This window comes from Bombus affinis, chromosome 3 (assembly GCF_024516045.1).
Source record: "Bombus affinis isolate iyBomAffi1 chromosome 3, iyBomAffi1.2, whole genome shotgun sequence".
Classification (NCBI taxonomy): Eukaryota; Metazoa; Arthropoda; class Insecta; order Hymenoptera; family Apidae; genus Bombus; species Bombus affinis.
The window spans coordinates 8,550,487-8,564,466 of NC_066346.1; the positions used below are offsets into that span (position 1 = coordinate 8,550,487).

Sequence of the window (13,980 nt, forward strand, 5' to 3'; positions counted from 1 at the left end):
ACTATCGGATATTATTTAGATAAAATTGTTAACGCTGACGAATTTAAATAGTAGTGTTGATATCGCTAACAGATTTCAGGGCTATTGGTATTGTTAATGGATTCGAATAATATCATTGTTCGATTACTGTACTTGTTTAAGCATCGCTTAATTATCTGCGATTGGCGAGCGTTTTAGCGATTACAATTTTGTAAATTTTGATGTCGAAATTATACGAACGAATGATACGTAAAAGTGATGGCAAATTGAATGAGCGAAATTAAAGACTAGAGTTGTTTCGTAGATGATAAGGATACCTAGGATATTAGGATACAAGGATATTTAGAATATATTCGATATGCAAAAGATATAAAATGTGTAAAGCACTCGTGATGATATTATTCCACCGATAGTTGAACTTGTCTTGGAAAAGTTAAACTGCGAACCACTTTCAGCCGAAATAATTGGTCCAACTTTTACGTAATAGGACATTCGTAGATGGATATTCATCTTGAAAGTCAAAGAATATATTTTCACAAACTTGTCGCAAGAGCATAGCACAAGCAATCGCAATGTAAATTTTTACAAACCACGCGATGTTATCTTTTCGCGTGTCCCGTTTTATGAAGTCGATCAGCACGACTTCTGAACGGCTCGTATATTTTCTATTTCGTGATTTTTACTATTTTTACCACTTTCGCTAAATTATTCGTGAAACAACGCGCTGCATAAAACTTAACTTGCATCTCATTCGAACGACGCGCAAAGTTTCCATCGAAACGCAGCACCAACCAATTAGACAGGGCGCTTCGGGCTATGATTTCAACCGGAAGCCAGCGAGTGTAGAGGATTAATTTAAATTAACTTCATTTATGGGGCGCGTTGTTGCTGGCCTCGTATCGACAGAATCGAGTCTGTCGAGCGGAGGATTTCGTTGAATATATAACCAGATAGAAGTAAGTCATTAAAATGCACGTTGAATGCGCTTCGAGCTGACCTAACGGTCGACCAGCGCAATTATGTAACACCGTTTGAAATTGTTAATGAGTCCGCTTTCATTATCACGCTCATTAAGGCTACAGCTGTGGTTATAGTCGCGGGGAGAACGAACAGACAGGAAAAAGAGAGACGCCTAGGCGCACAGGCTGTCGCTCAACCAGTCACAAACCGATTCTAATTGAATACAATTTAACCGTGAAATTAACGCAAACCCGTCGCGTTGACTGGATTGTTGCACCAGATCTATCGGCATTCGCTTCGTCTTTCGTTACATGATCGATCGCTGCTGGAAATAGCCTTTAGGATTGCATAGACGGATTGTGCAATTATTTTTATTTGTGGACGACACTGAAATAGGCGACAAGAATTTTACACGTTCGGATATTAAATACCTCGTTCGAATTCTAATTTCTTATTTGTTGAAATATTTACACGAAAGTGTAGAGGTTGTTTAGTCGTGTTCAACTCACGTCGGGGTTACCAATTTGTAGAGATATATGTGCAGAGGATGGTTGATCGGTGAGGTTTAATGGACGAGATTGCTCGTTGTTGAAACCGTCGAATATATATAAAATGATAAATTAGTATACAGATAATGTTCGCAAAGACGCTCGTACTAAACGATTCGCTAAGACAGTGTACGAGTCGTAAAATAGGATCGCTAATGACTCGTTAATTAGATCGCTGATAATTCGTTGATAACTGGTCGATAACTGATCGGCTGTAACTCATTTCCTTGCGATCGCGTCTGCTTATTTTTATATTGGTCGGGGGAAAATCGGAAAATTCAAATTCGTCTTTGTTCGACGCTTGCATGTAGCGGCGGCGGCATTGTTTTGTCCGGAGTTTATTTATTGTTACATTACGTGTATCGTAATGATTTTGATACTCCGAGACAAAACAACAACATGATTTGAATTATCCTCTAAATCATGTGCCACTGCAGAAGTATAAATATTCGTCTGCAAAAATTATAAAATCCCAATCTAGTTCTTCTTTCTAAAAATTCCGAGCCTTATTTCGAATGTTATCGAATTCTAGTCGATATTTCATCATCAGCGACAGACTGGAAAATTCGCATAAAATTTTCTATGGATCACTTACGAGGAAGGTTAGGTAAATTAAAAAGCATATAGAACTTTCCGTGCAAGTACGTCATCCGTAATGCAATTTTATTTCTCGTTGATGGATTTTTCAAAAAATTGTTTACGCAGTTTAGTAACCCATGCAATGAAACGTTGTAGCTTTTGCTTAAACTTTTCTTCAGATGTCTTTCACCAAATATTTCGCAAACGAGAAAATTCTGAATTGTTATCGGGATGTGTGATTCCACTCCTTAAAATCGAATTACGACACCAACGATAAATAGTGTTGTATTACAGATGACGTAATAGAATAATACAATGACGTACGTAAAGTTTCATAATTTTTTGAACTTTCCAATTTGCCTGACTTTTTTTGTTAATACCATCAATTACTGCAATAAGATCGTGCAAAGAAACTCGGACGACTGATGCGGGTATTAATAAAATTATCGACGCCGTTTATTATCAGAATTGCTCATCTCATTGATTAATTCGCACCGCGCTACTCACTCGCGCATCTTTATAAACGTTTTGCCATTTATTAATTCGTATTCCTGTTTTTGTAGCGATTCTTGTTGTTCTCCAGTACCACTACGCGTCTCTAATCTACGATCGCTGGTTCGCGATAAAAACCTCGTCTTCTTGTCGGGGTTTTACCTCTTTCCTTTCTTTCCGTCTCCTTCCTTCGTTAACTGGCACTGTGTTCTCGGAGGAAAAACGCGGCAAAGCCACGATTCCGACCGGCAAACGCTGTTATAACGCGAAACAGATGGCCGGAAGAGAGAAAGAGGCCGATTATTTTTGCATCGACGGTCTTGCAACCTCTGTTCGTTTCTTTTCTTCTTATCCCGGATATAAAATTACGTGCTGCAATTCATCGATGAATCCGTTTTCTAATTATTTCCCACGTGTTTAATATTTGGAAAGATGATTTTCATCGATACGGTTAAGAAGGTCAATAAAGGGATTATTTTGCGGCAGAAGAGTATTATTAGATGAACTGTGTAATTGATAACTGATAAACGAAGCGTAATGTCTATCGCCGTTACTTATATCCTGCTGAAACTAAAATAAAGAAAGCAAAGAAGAAAATTCGTGGCAGGTTAAAGAATTTGTCTAATTTCTTGAAAATTTTCTTTCGCAGATGGACAAACAGTGCCGACGCTGTGCGAACTTGCCGCGCGATGTGTCGCCTCTCACATCCCGTTCGAACTGGTGGAGCACGTTTATCCACCGGTTCCAGAGCAATTGCAGCTCAGGATAGCGTTCTGGAGTTTCCCGGACAACGAGGAGGACATCAGACTCTACTCTTGTTTGGCGAACGGAAGCGCGGATGAATTCCAGCGTGGAGAACACTTCTTCCGGTCGAGGAGCGTCAAAGATCCTCTACAAATCGGTAAGCGATCCATCAACTTCGAGTCAATTATCCATTTTCTATCTGTTTTCGTATTGATAAAAATATGTCCAGATTTTTACTGATACTAGTATTCATCGCAGGTATAATAAGAATTTATTGCGTAACGATATTAAATACTAATTTGTATCTTATATTTTACACGGTAAATGTAATTTATGATCTTGATCGAGTAGTTAAAACTATCAAAGTGAGAGTAGAACGTTTCTTTTATAGTGTTGTGACCGCGGTTCTGTCGTATCGCTTATATAACCACACTACTGAATGTCTGTTCACTTCCGTCTCATACTACTGCCGCGCAGTCGCGCCAGAGAAATCGACCGTAATTCCATCTCGATTTTCATTGTTTTTAGCGTATCGTAGCTTTTCTACCAAATATCATTGACGAATTCATTTCTTTAATTAATTGTTCTACTTATTTCTTAAGTAAATAAATAAAACGCAAAATAAGAATACGGCGAAGCTCTGTATAATATGGAAGACATGTTTCGCTTATGAAAGTGAATTACACCAGTTTAAATCACAGGTGCCCTATGCATACGCAAATAAGAGGTAAATGTTGCATTTGCAGAGAAAAGGAAGAAAAAAAGAAAAGGAAAAATTATTAGACTTCCCCAAAGTATTGTTATCTAACAAGTTATACATTTACATATATGTAAATGTTTGTTGAATTTTACGTATAATGTCGCAATTTTGTGTTATATTATACCAATATTTTTTACTACACTGGGTTCTTATAATAAATAAACTTTTACGTAAACAAAGTCTTGATCAACACCAGTGACTATCATCAAAGAAATTTTCTAACAGCAATAAGATTGACAAAATAATGATACAAACGGGGAATTGTTCCGACGTTTAATTGATCTTATTAAATTCCTTAACCAGCGGAAGTGCTTCTCGTTATCGACATTCAGCGTATATTACGTTCATTTCAGCGCCCGCTTACAGAGGGGAGATTTCGCGACACTATTTTGGACAGGGAAACGTCAGGGTCAGATTTCCAATTACGTCTATCCCGTCGTGTTTCCCGTTCAAAAAGGAAGCCTCCAGGCAAATCTATGCCCGCTGGCTGCAGAACTTCACATAATAACTCTTTCATTCATCGAATAAAGAAACTGGTCAACTTTCGAACGCCTGAATCGCGATACTGTGAAGCCATTTCGATTTATCGGTGTAATAACCGGCGACGTCTAAATGACAAGCTGAATGATCGTCGAGCGATATCCATTAATCCTCGATTCTTCTTACATTCCATATTTCTTCGTTTAGGTTTAATCACATGAAACATAGTATCACATTAAATTTCCTACTTTTATATTTCTATTTTTCTAATCAAACACACTCCTGTCGGCTTTTAGAAGCTTCCCATTCGTTGGAAATTGTTTCATTCAATTATCGTCATCTTAGAATCGTTCGCAAATCCTGTACACCTTGAAGTCTAAGAATTCCATCGAAACGATGAGATAATTCAGAAGGTTGTTTTGTAGTAATCGCTCGAAACGCGACGAAAGCCAGCTTCATCCTTTTCGTTAAATTTCATTGAAACAATAATTCGGAATGTATAATACATACAGTATAGAGATTTTCATATTTTACCGTTTTCAAAATCGACAAACTTCGCTAGAGAAATAATTCGCAACACGATTCATGCAAATTATGCACTCGGAAAAATATATAGAAAAGTAAGTCTGCTTTTAATTTCGTACTTGAACCATTCAAATTTAATACTAATCGTCTAATTCTAGTGGAATAGCCCAGGTTTCTAATGCTTTGACTATGACTATAGAATTTGTCAAGAAATAGAGCATTCTGAACGATTCTCCAGCTAGTTCCGCTCAAGCGCACGTTTCATGCCTTCGTCCTATTCACAAAATAATCTCACAGACAAGGAAGCTTCTATTCGACTAGCGAATCGACGTTCACGAGGAAGGTGCTTGGAGGATCCACGACGAAGCGTTGGAATTTAATCCTTAATTTCATTGTTTGACCAAGCTGTTCCTGGCTGGTTAATTTCCTCGAGCTAATTTGCGCTACGCTCTGGATATAAACCGACGTCTTCCTCTTTGTATTCCGTTGTGTTGGCTATCCACGACCCCGGGCGTTAGTTTCTTAATGCGCCCGAAACGACGTCTTTATCTCTTCGGTCCGTTTAGGAACCTCGTATCCAACTTCTTGTCGCTGTGTCATCTTCTTGTTCGTAGTTCTAGGTCGAATCTCCTTCGTGGCTATTAAAAGTTATAAGATTTCTCTAGGGAATTCTTTTGACCAACTGTTAAAGGAATTTGAGAAATAATCGTTGTATGTTCTTCAACTTTTTCGGACATGAAATTATCAGTCTGAGAAGAATTGTTTCCTTTTTTTTAAATTAATTGTTAATAATAGGAACGTATCGTTTCTTATGTTTTTGCAAAGGAGACATAACGCGTGATTTTTAAAGTACAACGTTATGCTTGTGGGCTAAGGTCGCAAGAGAATAACTATTTACTTGAACAAAATATGGTAATTTTTAATGAAAGGGTTTTAGGAATATTTTTATTTCATTTTTTTTTTTTTATGTTGCAGGGTTCCACCTGAGCGCCACAGTGAATTCACAGGGGTTGTTAAATGGGGTAAGATCACAGTTCAATGTGGCTGTGACGTTCGATCGACGGAAGATCACGTCGTGTAACTGCACTTGCTCCTCTAAGGCCTATTGGTGCGCTCATGTGGTCGCCGTGTGTCTTCACAGGATACACATGGTAAACAAAATTATTCTGCAAATGTTTCATCGTCAAAAAGTTCTTTAATTCAGTAAAATGTAACATTCAGCTACAAAACCAGTAACTTAAATAATAATCATTTTCTTCATCAAAACGGCAAGTCTCAGAGGAATTTTATTTAATTAAAGGACACGCTACATCGGTCGATTTTATTATAAACGAGAATGAAAGAAATAACTCTAGACAGAAGTACCCTTTCGTTCCTTCCGATAATTTCAAATTATCGTCTTTTCATTCCAGAAAGGACGATCAAGCTAATTTGTTGAAAAAGAAGAAGAAAAGAAAATAGACATATTCATATTTCGGATAATTAAAATTTCTTCTTAATTTGATTAGTCATGTAAAGGGTTAATTGACGCGATCGCAAGACCTAAAATTCATTGTTTTTACTCAGCCGACACAGGTGTGCCTGAGAGCTCCAGTTAGCGAATCCTTGTCACGTTTGCACCGGGAACAACTGCAAAAGTTCGCGCAATATCTCATCAGCGAGCTACCACAGCAGATTTTGCCCACTGCCCAACGATTGTTAGACGAGCTGCTGTCTGTTCAACCGAGTACCATCAACAGTTATTGCGGTGCCCCGGATCCCACGGCAGGCGCCTCAGCCCACGATCAAACGTCTTGGTATCTCGATGAGAAGACGCTGCACGACAACATCAAGAAGATCCTCATCAAGTTCTGCGTGCCCGCTCCGATTGTCTTCAGGTCATTATTGTCGCATTATCATTCTTCGTTATTTCATCGTTCATCTTTATTATTGTTTTTTACTGCTTCTTATTGCGTGCTGCTGTTACTAATCATCGTTGATCATTCGTTCTTATTGTTAATCTCATGTCCGAGTTCTACAATTTTTGTTACACTGTTATTTATTTTTATACAGAATAGCTGAAACTTGCAATTTTTCATAGAGTCAAGGCTGCAATGTAGGAGACATTTCTTGTATCATGAGTTCTGAACGTATTCCCATTTCTATGCAGTGGGCGCGATGAAATTCTCACTTAATAATTACAACGTTGAAAATTGATTTACTGGAACGTAGTGTTCCAAATGCATCAAATTTTGTTGTGAGCAATTTTGTCTGTTACTCGATCCATCGAATTACCAAATTGCTAAATTACCAAACCTTGAAATTCTCAAATTCTCAAATTTTGAAATAAATGATATACCAAATAATAATAATTTATATAATAATATACTTGCGGAGAAGCATATATGCAAGTAATTTCGAAAGAATATTTTTTACCTCTACATCTTCCAAAATATTTCCATTAAACTTCAATGTTTTTTTTACATTACATTCTTAATTACAGCGATGTTAATTACCTGAGCACCACTGCGCCTCCTGCAGCTGCCGAGTGGTCCTCGTTGCTGCGACCGTTGCGTGGTCGCGAACCGGAAGGCATGTGGAACTTGCTGTCGATCGTGCGCGAGATGTTTAAGAGGACCGATCGCAACGCTATACCATTGTTGGAGATCATCACCGAGGAGTGTATGGCATGCGAGCAGATCCTCGTGTGGTGGTTCAACACAAAGGTAGCTTTGTTGAACGGAACCGGATGTGGCGGTAAGCACAACATGAACAGCAATGTGCACGCCTCGCAGCACGCTTGCTCGTCCCTCTGCGATGAGATTGTCGTTCTATGGCGACTGGCTGCCTTGAATCCTGGATTATCGCCCGCCGAACGAGATATGCTTCACGGACAGTTTACTGCTTGGCACATGAAGATCATCGACAAGGTATATATAGCATCACGGTCTTCATTAATTGGAAGTTACTGCGTGTCTGACTAAGGACGATTCGTTTCACTTACTTTTACTGCATTTACTTCGTACGCGTCTTTTTTCATTTTTAATTCAGGTTGATGTAAATTAAACGATTCAAATAATTGATAAGAGAAAGAGCGACGATCGAAGTGAATTACGAAGCTTAAAATCATCTCTCTGTACTTTATTTTTATGTATTTGAATATTTTTTTAAGTATGTAACATTTGTTAATATATATTAAATTACTCAAATAACCGAAGAGTGAGACAGTTCGTTTCATTTTGTACATATATATATGAATATTATAGCGTACAAGTTTTAGTCATTCTATACTTGAGATATTGTTATATAGAAAGTTAGACACCTTTTATTAATTCCGGTATAAAATCTGTGTCTTTGAATTGGAACAGATAATGACAGGCTTCTTTGTTTCTTGTTAAGGTGACAAAAAGTCGGGGCAGTTCGGTGACGCACAATTCACATAACAGAAATAATGGCGCTAGTCACAAGGATTCATTGAAGAACGACCTGGCTGTGTTCACTGGATTTAAATCGGCGCTCGAGGCGTGCTATCTGGATTGGGAGGAGTACACCTTGCCTGGTATCACGTACACCGCCGGAAGCAATCCCATGTATCATTGTCCATTCACCTGCTTTCGGCATGCTGGCGATACTAAGACCGAGGTGAACCAGGTCAGTTCATTAATCCAACCCATTTTTTCAAATGAAGCTCCTGCTACATAGAATAAAAAGAAATTCTACAAAATAAAGTGTCTGTTTTAACCTTTTGCTATACGTACGTACTTTTTCAAACATACAAAATTGGAGATTTTTAAAAATTAAACAATTCATGTTTTTTTTATATTAAGCTCCTAACATAAAATACATTTTTAAACGTTAAAAACGTAGGTGAATTCAAGTGCAGCCGTGTTAAACTGTCAACTGCCTGTTTCCCATCACCACGGACGACGACCATTGAGTTTAGGCCTGGTAGAGTTTAGTTATATGGATAGAAGACGGCTGAACCCGCGAGAGTGTTCAGGACTATGTTCACGAAGTGGTGGCGGTGATGGAAACCGAAGCAGTGTCAGCTCAGAAGGTTTCTGCGAGAATGAGACCGACATGCCCGACATTGCCGAGCCTCAAGTAGTTCTCGTTAGAAGATCTTGCGCTCAACTAAATAATTGCGGGGATACAGACTCGCAGGTTTGTATCGAGAAATAATTCATTCTCGTATGTTGGGATTAACTTGCTGTAGGCTTGCAAAGATATGTAAAAAAGATTATAGAACGTTAGAAAAAAATATTAAATTAATTGTAGGTACAGTTACTTATTACTGTAATCGCTATAGAAATGAAAAATTGTAGGAGGGTGGTGGCAGCGAGTCGTCCTCGAACAGTAACGTCAGTCTGAAGAACGCTCAAAATTCGGACAAGCACCGCTCAAATGCTTCGTCCGAGACCCATAGTGATAGTAGTGATAGTAGCAATAACAAAGCTGCCTGCGATGCGAAGTGTAGCAGGACGAATCTCGACTATCGGGAGAAATCTCGAACGGTGTTGCCTAAAGGGAATAGTTCGAAGAGCGAGCAGGAGTCTGACCTAGAAAAGGATCCTTCCAGAAGACCTTCTAAGGACGAGAGCTCTTCGTCGAGTAGCGACAGCCCGTCTGGTGACGAGTATCATGTTTATTATTATGATCCTAAAGCTGTGGTGAATGGCTCTTCGGATAAAGACTCCAAGAATGAATCACAATCAACGTCCACTGCAAACGCGAGTACAGTATTGGGCAATCTAATGAAAACAGAAGATCCATGGGACATCCTGTTCGCTAGGGCTGAGGGACTCTACGCTCACGGCCACACGAGGGAAGCTTGTATTTTGGGTGTTCAACTCGGCGAGGAACTATTGGCTAATCCACCAAATCTCATGATCGATGAACCTCCGGCGCCGGTGAAGGGGAAAAAGAAGAAGGTAGATTCATTGGAAAGACTTGGTTTCGTTTGTTCAATTCAGTAAGGCCCTGTTCCAATTGATCAGAGCTAGTAAGTGCATAACGAATACAACGACAATGTTTTAGCAACAAGTAAACCCGGCGTCCCATCAGCTCACGTGCCTTGCGTCCGCCACCTTGGCCAAATGTTGTTTCCTGTGCACGGTCCTCGCGGAGAACCCGGAATACTACAACCTAGCGTTCAGAGTTGGCTTATTTGGTCTCGAGATGGCTAGACTACCTGCTAACACGAAACCGTTGGAGGTAAATTAATGTATTAGTAAGATAGTTGACTAGTAAGTGAACTGTGGGCCTATGCATTTATGAGCGATATGAAGATGCAGAAATCCGCATAATGCATATAACATACACAAAAATAAACATTTACGATGTGATTGATGTTGTAGGTTAAATTGGCTCATCAGGAAAGCGAGTTAGTTGGATTATTAAAGAAAATCCCACTTGGTCCATCTGAATTGGCAATGGTTCGGCAAAGAGCGGAACAACTGAGAGACGGAGTACTAAGATCCAGAGGTCACGCGTTGCTTCCAATCATGTTGGCTAGCTTCATATTCGACGCCCTTAACACGTCAAGTACGCACTTATTTTTTAAAGCTTTTCTTCTCTGAAATTTGGTCGAGTAAAGAGATTTTGCGCGATTCGAATCGAGGATGAAGGATATCTTCTTTCAGACAAGAAAGAGTTAATGATTAAATAGTGTAGACGGAAGGTAAAAGATTGTGGAATGATTCGCAGGAGTAAAACACCTGTCCCCAGACGTTGACGAGAACCTTGGGTTCGACGCGGCCGTTGCTGCTTTGGGCTTGAAGGCGAATGTGAGCGAAGCTGATCATCCTCTTCTTTGCGAAGGAACTAGACGCCAGAGGTATTTCACAGTCATTAATTTTATATGTTTAAATTTGATCGATCGGTTTTGTTCTTTGAACTTTGTAACTAAAATAATAACTATTTAACTATTTCAGAGGAGATTTGGCCATCACATTGCTTGTTCACTACAAGGATGATCCTACAAAGGTAGCAAGAATCATGGATAAGTTATTGGATCGAGATGTTCATCAATTGATTAAATCACCAATCCTTAGTAGCTATTATACATCTAATCCTCCAACTAAGAGTGAGGTAAGAAAGACTTTTTGATTTATAACCTTCCAATAGAGAAGAAGTTTGGGACTGGGTTATATCTGTTTCAGATGACAAGATATCTTCATGATGAAGAGTGTTCTTCTCCCCTTGCTGGAATGGATACTGGAAATGGTGATAGTGTCGTTGGTACCAGTAGCAGACCGCATAGCAGTACCAGTGCAGAATTGGAAACTGGTATGAGTGCAATCACGGTTCAGACGCAGATCGTTCAACAACCTGTGCCTGCAAGGGCTAAAGAAACAAGGTCTGTAAATATTCATTAAAAGATCAAAGAATGCTATAAAGCTCTCGAGAATGCTACAATATTCGCTCAAATTCTATTATAGATACAAAAGCAAGAGAGTATATCCATCAATCCCCAACCAGCCATCAGAAGCAGGCGCACACTTTATGTGTGAGTTGGCAAAGACTGTTCTCACAAAAGCTGGTGGTAACAGTTCCACCTCTTTATTCACGCAAGCATCCACGAGTCAGAATCATCATGGACCACACAGAGCTCTGCACATGTGCGCTTTTCAACTTGGTCTCTACGCTCTTGGGCTTCATAACTGCGTCACTCCTAACTGGCTCAGTCGTACCTACTCCAGTCATGTATCCTGGATCACTGGTCAAGCGATGGAAATAGGAGCACCAGCGATCTCGTTCCTAATCGAAAGTTGGGAGGGACATTTAACGCCTCCTGAAGCTGTTGGTATAGCCGACAAGTCGTCCAGAGGAAGCGATTCTAATATGGTTCGAGCAGCCGCAGAACTCGCTCTGTCTTGCTTACCGCACGCTCACGCGCTCAATCCTAACGAAGTACAGAGAGCCATTTTGCAGGTAAGCACTTTATAATTCTTATTAGGCATTAATTTACTTTTAATGAGAAAGTGTTTGATTATATTTTGGTCGTTTTATTATAGTGTAAGGAACAAAGTGATCTGATGTTAGAGAAAGCTTGCATCACGGTGGAGAACACAGCAAAGGGAGGCGGTGTTTATCCAGAAGTACTGTTTCAAGTGGCAAAATATTGGTACGAGCTGTATCTCAGGGTAAGTATCTTTAAGTAGTGGAATAGATATTTCATAAAAGAAGAATTGATCAATTTAATCTCGGTTCGTATATTTAGCACATTCCTGGTGGAGAACAGCAAGATGATATGCCACACGATCCTCTTCAATTAGATCTTAACGGAGTGCTTCTGGTGGAACCTGGTCCTCCAGTGGACATGAGCACTGCACAAATGATGCCTGGACCAGCTCAAACGGTTGTTGTGACCAGCACACAACCTCCTCCGCAACCATATCCAACACATCCAACTATAACCACGCTAGCGCCTTTAGGTGGGTTCTTCAATTCATCTGTTCATTTTGTTTCGAGTATTTCACAGATTATATAAATTTTGATTATCTTTGTTTGATTGCAGGAGTTGGTATACCATATGCAGTAAGCCCTTACAGTTTTGTGCATCCTCACCATCCAATTCCAACCTTTGGTGGACCGATGCCATCACATAGGGTAACTCTACCACCAGTACCACCACATATGTATCATGCGGCATTTCCGCCTCATCCGGGTCATCCACAGCATCCGCAACATCCTCAACATCCGCAACATCCTCAGCATCCACCACACCCGCCACATCCTCAGCATCCGCAACATCCTCATCATCCGTCACAATCCGCGCAACCACCATCGCTGCCGCCATATTACACGCCGCAACCGCCACCACTACCGGGAACTCATCATTTGTTCACCATGCAACAGCCTATGCCAGTTAATGTAGGTATTCTTGCTACATTTATTTTTTTATTTAATTTTAGAACAATATCTAAGTTCAGTGTGATGTTATTAGGTTCAAGCTGGAGTTACGGGACCTATTCCCGGGCAGAACAACATGCCTGGATCTGCTCTAGTTCAGACACAGCCTATAATATCTACCGTAAGAACTCAGCCTCAGGTAACTATATTTTATTATGCGAAAAGTTAACCCGTAATAAATTTTTCTATCAATAAATCTAGATTTGGTAGATTTAACAAATTTCTAGATAATATTTAGAACATTTTAAAACCAATTACAAACAAGTATACATGTTCTATTCATTTTTTGATAACTTTATCAATTTTTAGTATTCTTTTAGTATTTTGTCAACTGACAATTATTTAGAGTTTATTAACGTGATTTTTAAATCTATTCAATCATACTTATTTATTTCTGTACCCAGGTCCATAGACAAACTCAGCCCTTCAGTCAGCAGCAGCTTCGTTCTCTAGTTGCTGCATACCGTGTGGGAATGTTAGCATTGGAAACTTTAGCTCGTCGCGTACACGACGACAGACCTCAGGCAAAATACGCGCGGAATCCACCTTATGGAGAAGATGTAAAATGGTTATTGAGAGTGTCGAAGCGTCTTGGCACGCAATACCTTCATCAACTTTGTGTTTGTACAGTGAACAGCATTGTTAGTCCCTTCGTTCTTCATGACGTTGCATTGGAAGCAGCGCTGTTTTTGGCTAGAAACAACCGGGCTCTTGTACTTCAACATTTGAGATCTGCTCTTTTGACTCCTCTTGTCCTTAAATGTCAACAAATGTTAGTTTCATCAAGTTCTTACTAGTATAATATTTTTCACAAGTACCATTAATGCAATTAGTTGAATAATGATATTTTCAATTATAAATTACAGGTACATTCAATGTATACATCAGAAGCTATACCACTTGACGGCGGGTGAGTACGAAGATTTTGTCAACGTAGTGTGCGCGGCTAGAGCAGCGTTTCACATCACTCCGGAGGGCCATGTTCAGTTCAAGGAGCGGCTTCAGTCCATTAAAAGGTAT

General features: G+C 39.6%; 1 protein-coding gene across 1 annotated transcript in view; it reads left to right on the forward strand.

The window, feature by feature from the left end:
- LOC126914242 (zinc finger SWIM domain-containing protein 8 homolog) overlaps positions 1-13,980 on the forward strand; it is a 114,154-nt gene that overhangs the window by 93,543 nt on the left and 6,631 nt on the right. Inside the window, exons 3-21 of the mRNA XM_050717887.1 lie at positions 3,208-3,459; positions 6,043-6,218; positions 6,634-6,944; positions 7,550-7,976; positions 8,446-8,697; positions 8,914-9,210; positions 9,372-9,977; positions 10,084-10,260; positions 10,404-10,590; positions 10,753-10,882; positions 10,980-11,136; positions 11,208-11,404; positions 11,487-11,979; positions 12,063-12,191; positions 12,269-12,482; positions 12,566-12,921; positions 12,995-13,099; positions 13,365-13,732; positions 13,827-13,976. Coding sequence (XP_050573844.1) covers positions 3,208-3,459; positions 6,043-6,218; positions 6,634-6,944; positions 7,550-7,976; positions 8,446-8,697; positions 8,914-9,210; positions 9,372-9,977; positions 10,084-10,260; positions 10,404-10,590; positions 10,753-10,882; positions 10,980-11,136; positions 11,208-11,404; positions 11,487-11,979; positions 12,063-12,191; positions 12,269-12,482; positions 12,566-12,921; positions 12,995-13,099; positions 13,365-13,732; positions 13,827-13,976 — 4,984 coding nt within the window. The remainder of the gene's footprint in view (positions 1-3,207; positions 3,460-6,042; positions 6,219-6,633; positions 6,945-7,549; positions 7,977-8,445; positions 8,698-8,913; positions 9,211-9,371; positions 9,978-10,083; positions 10,261-10,403; positions 10,591-10,752; positions 10,883-10,979; positions 11,137-11,207; positions 11,405-11,486; positions 11,980-12,062; positions 12,192-12,268; positions 12,483-12,565; positions 12,922-12,994; positions 13,100-13,364; positions 13,733-13,826; positions 13,977-13,980) is intronic.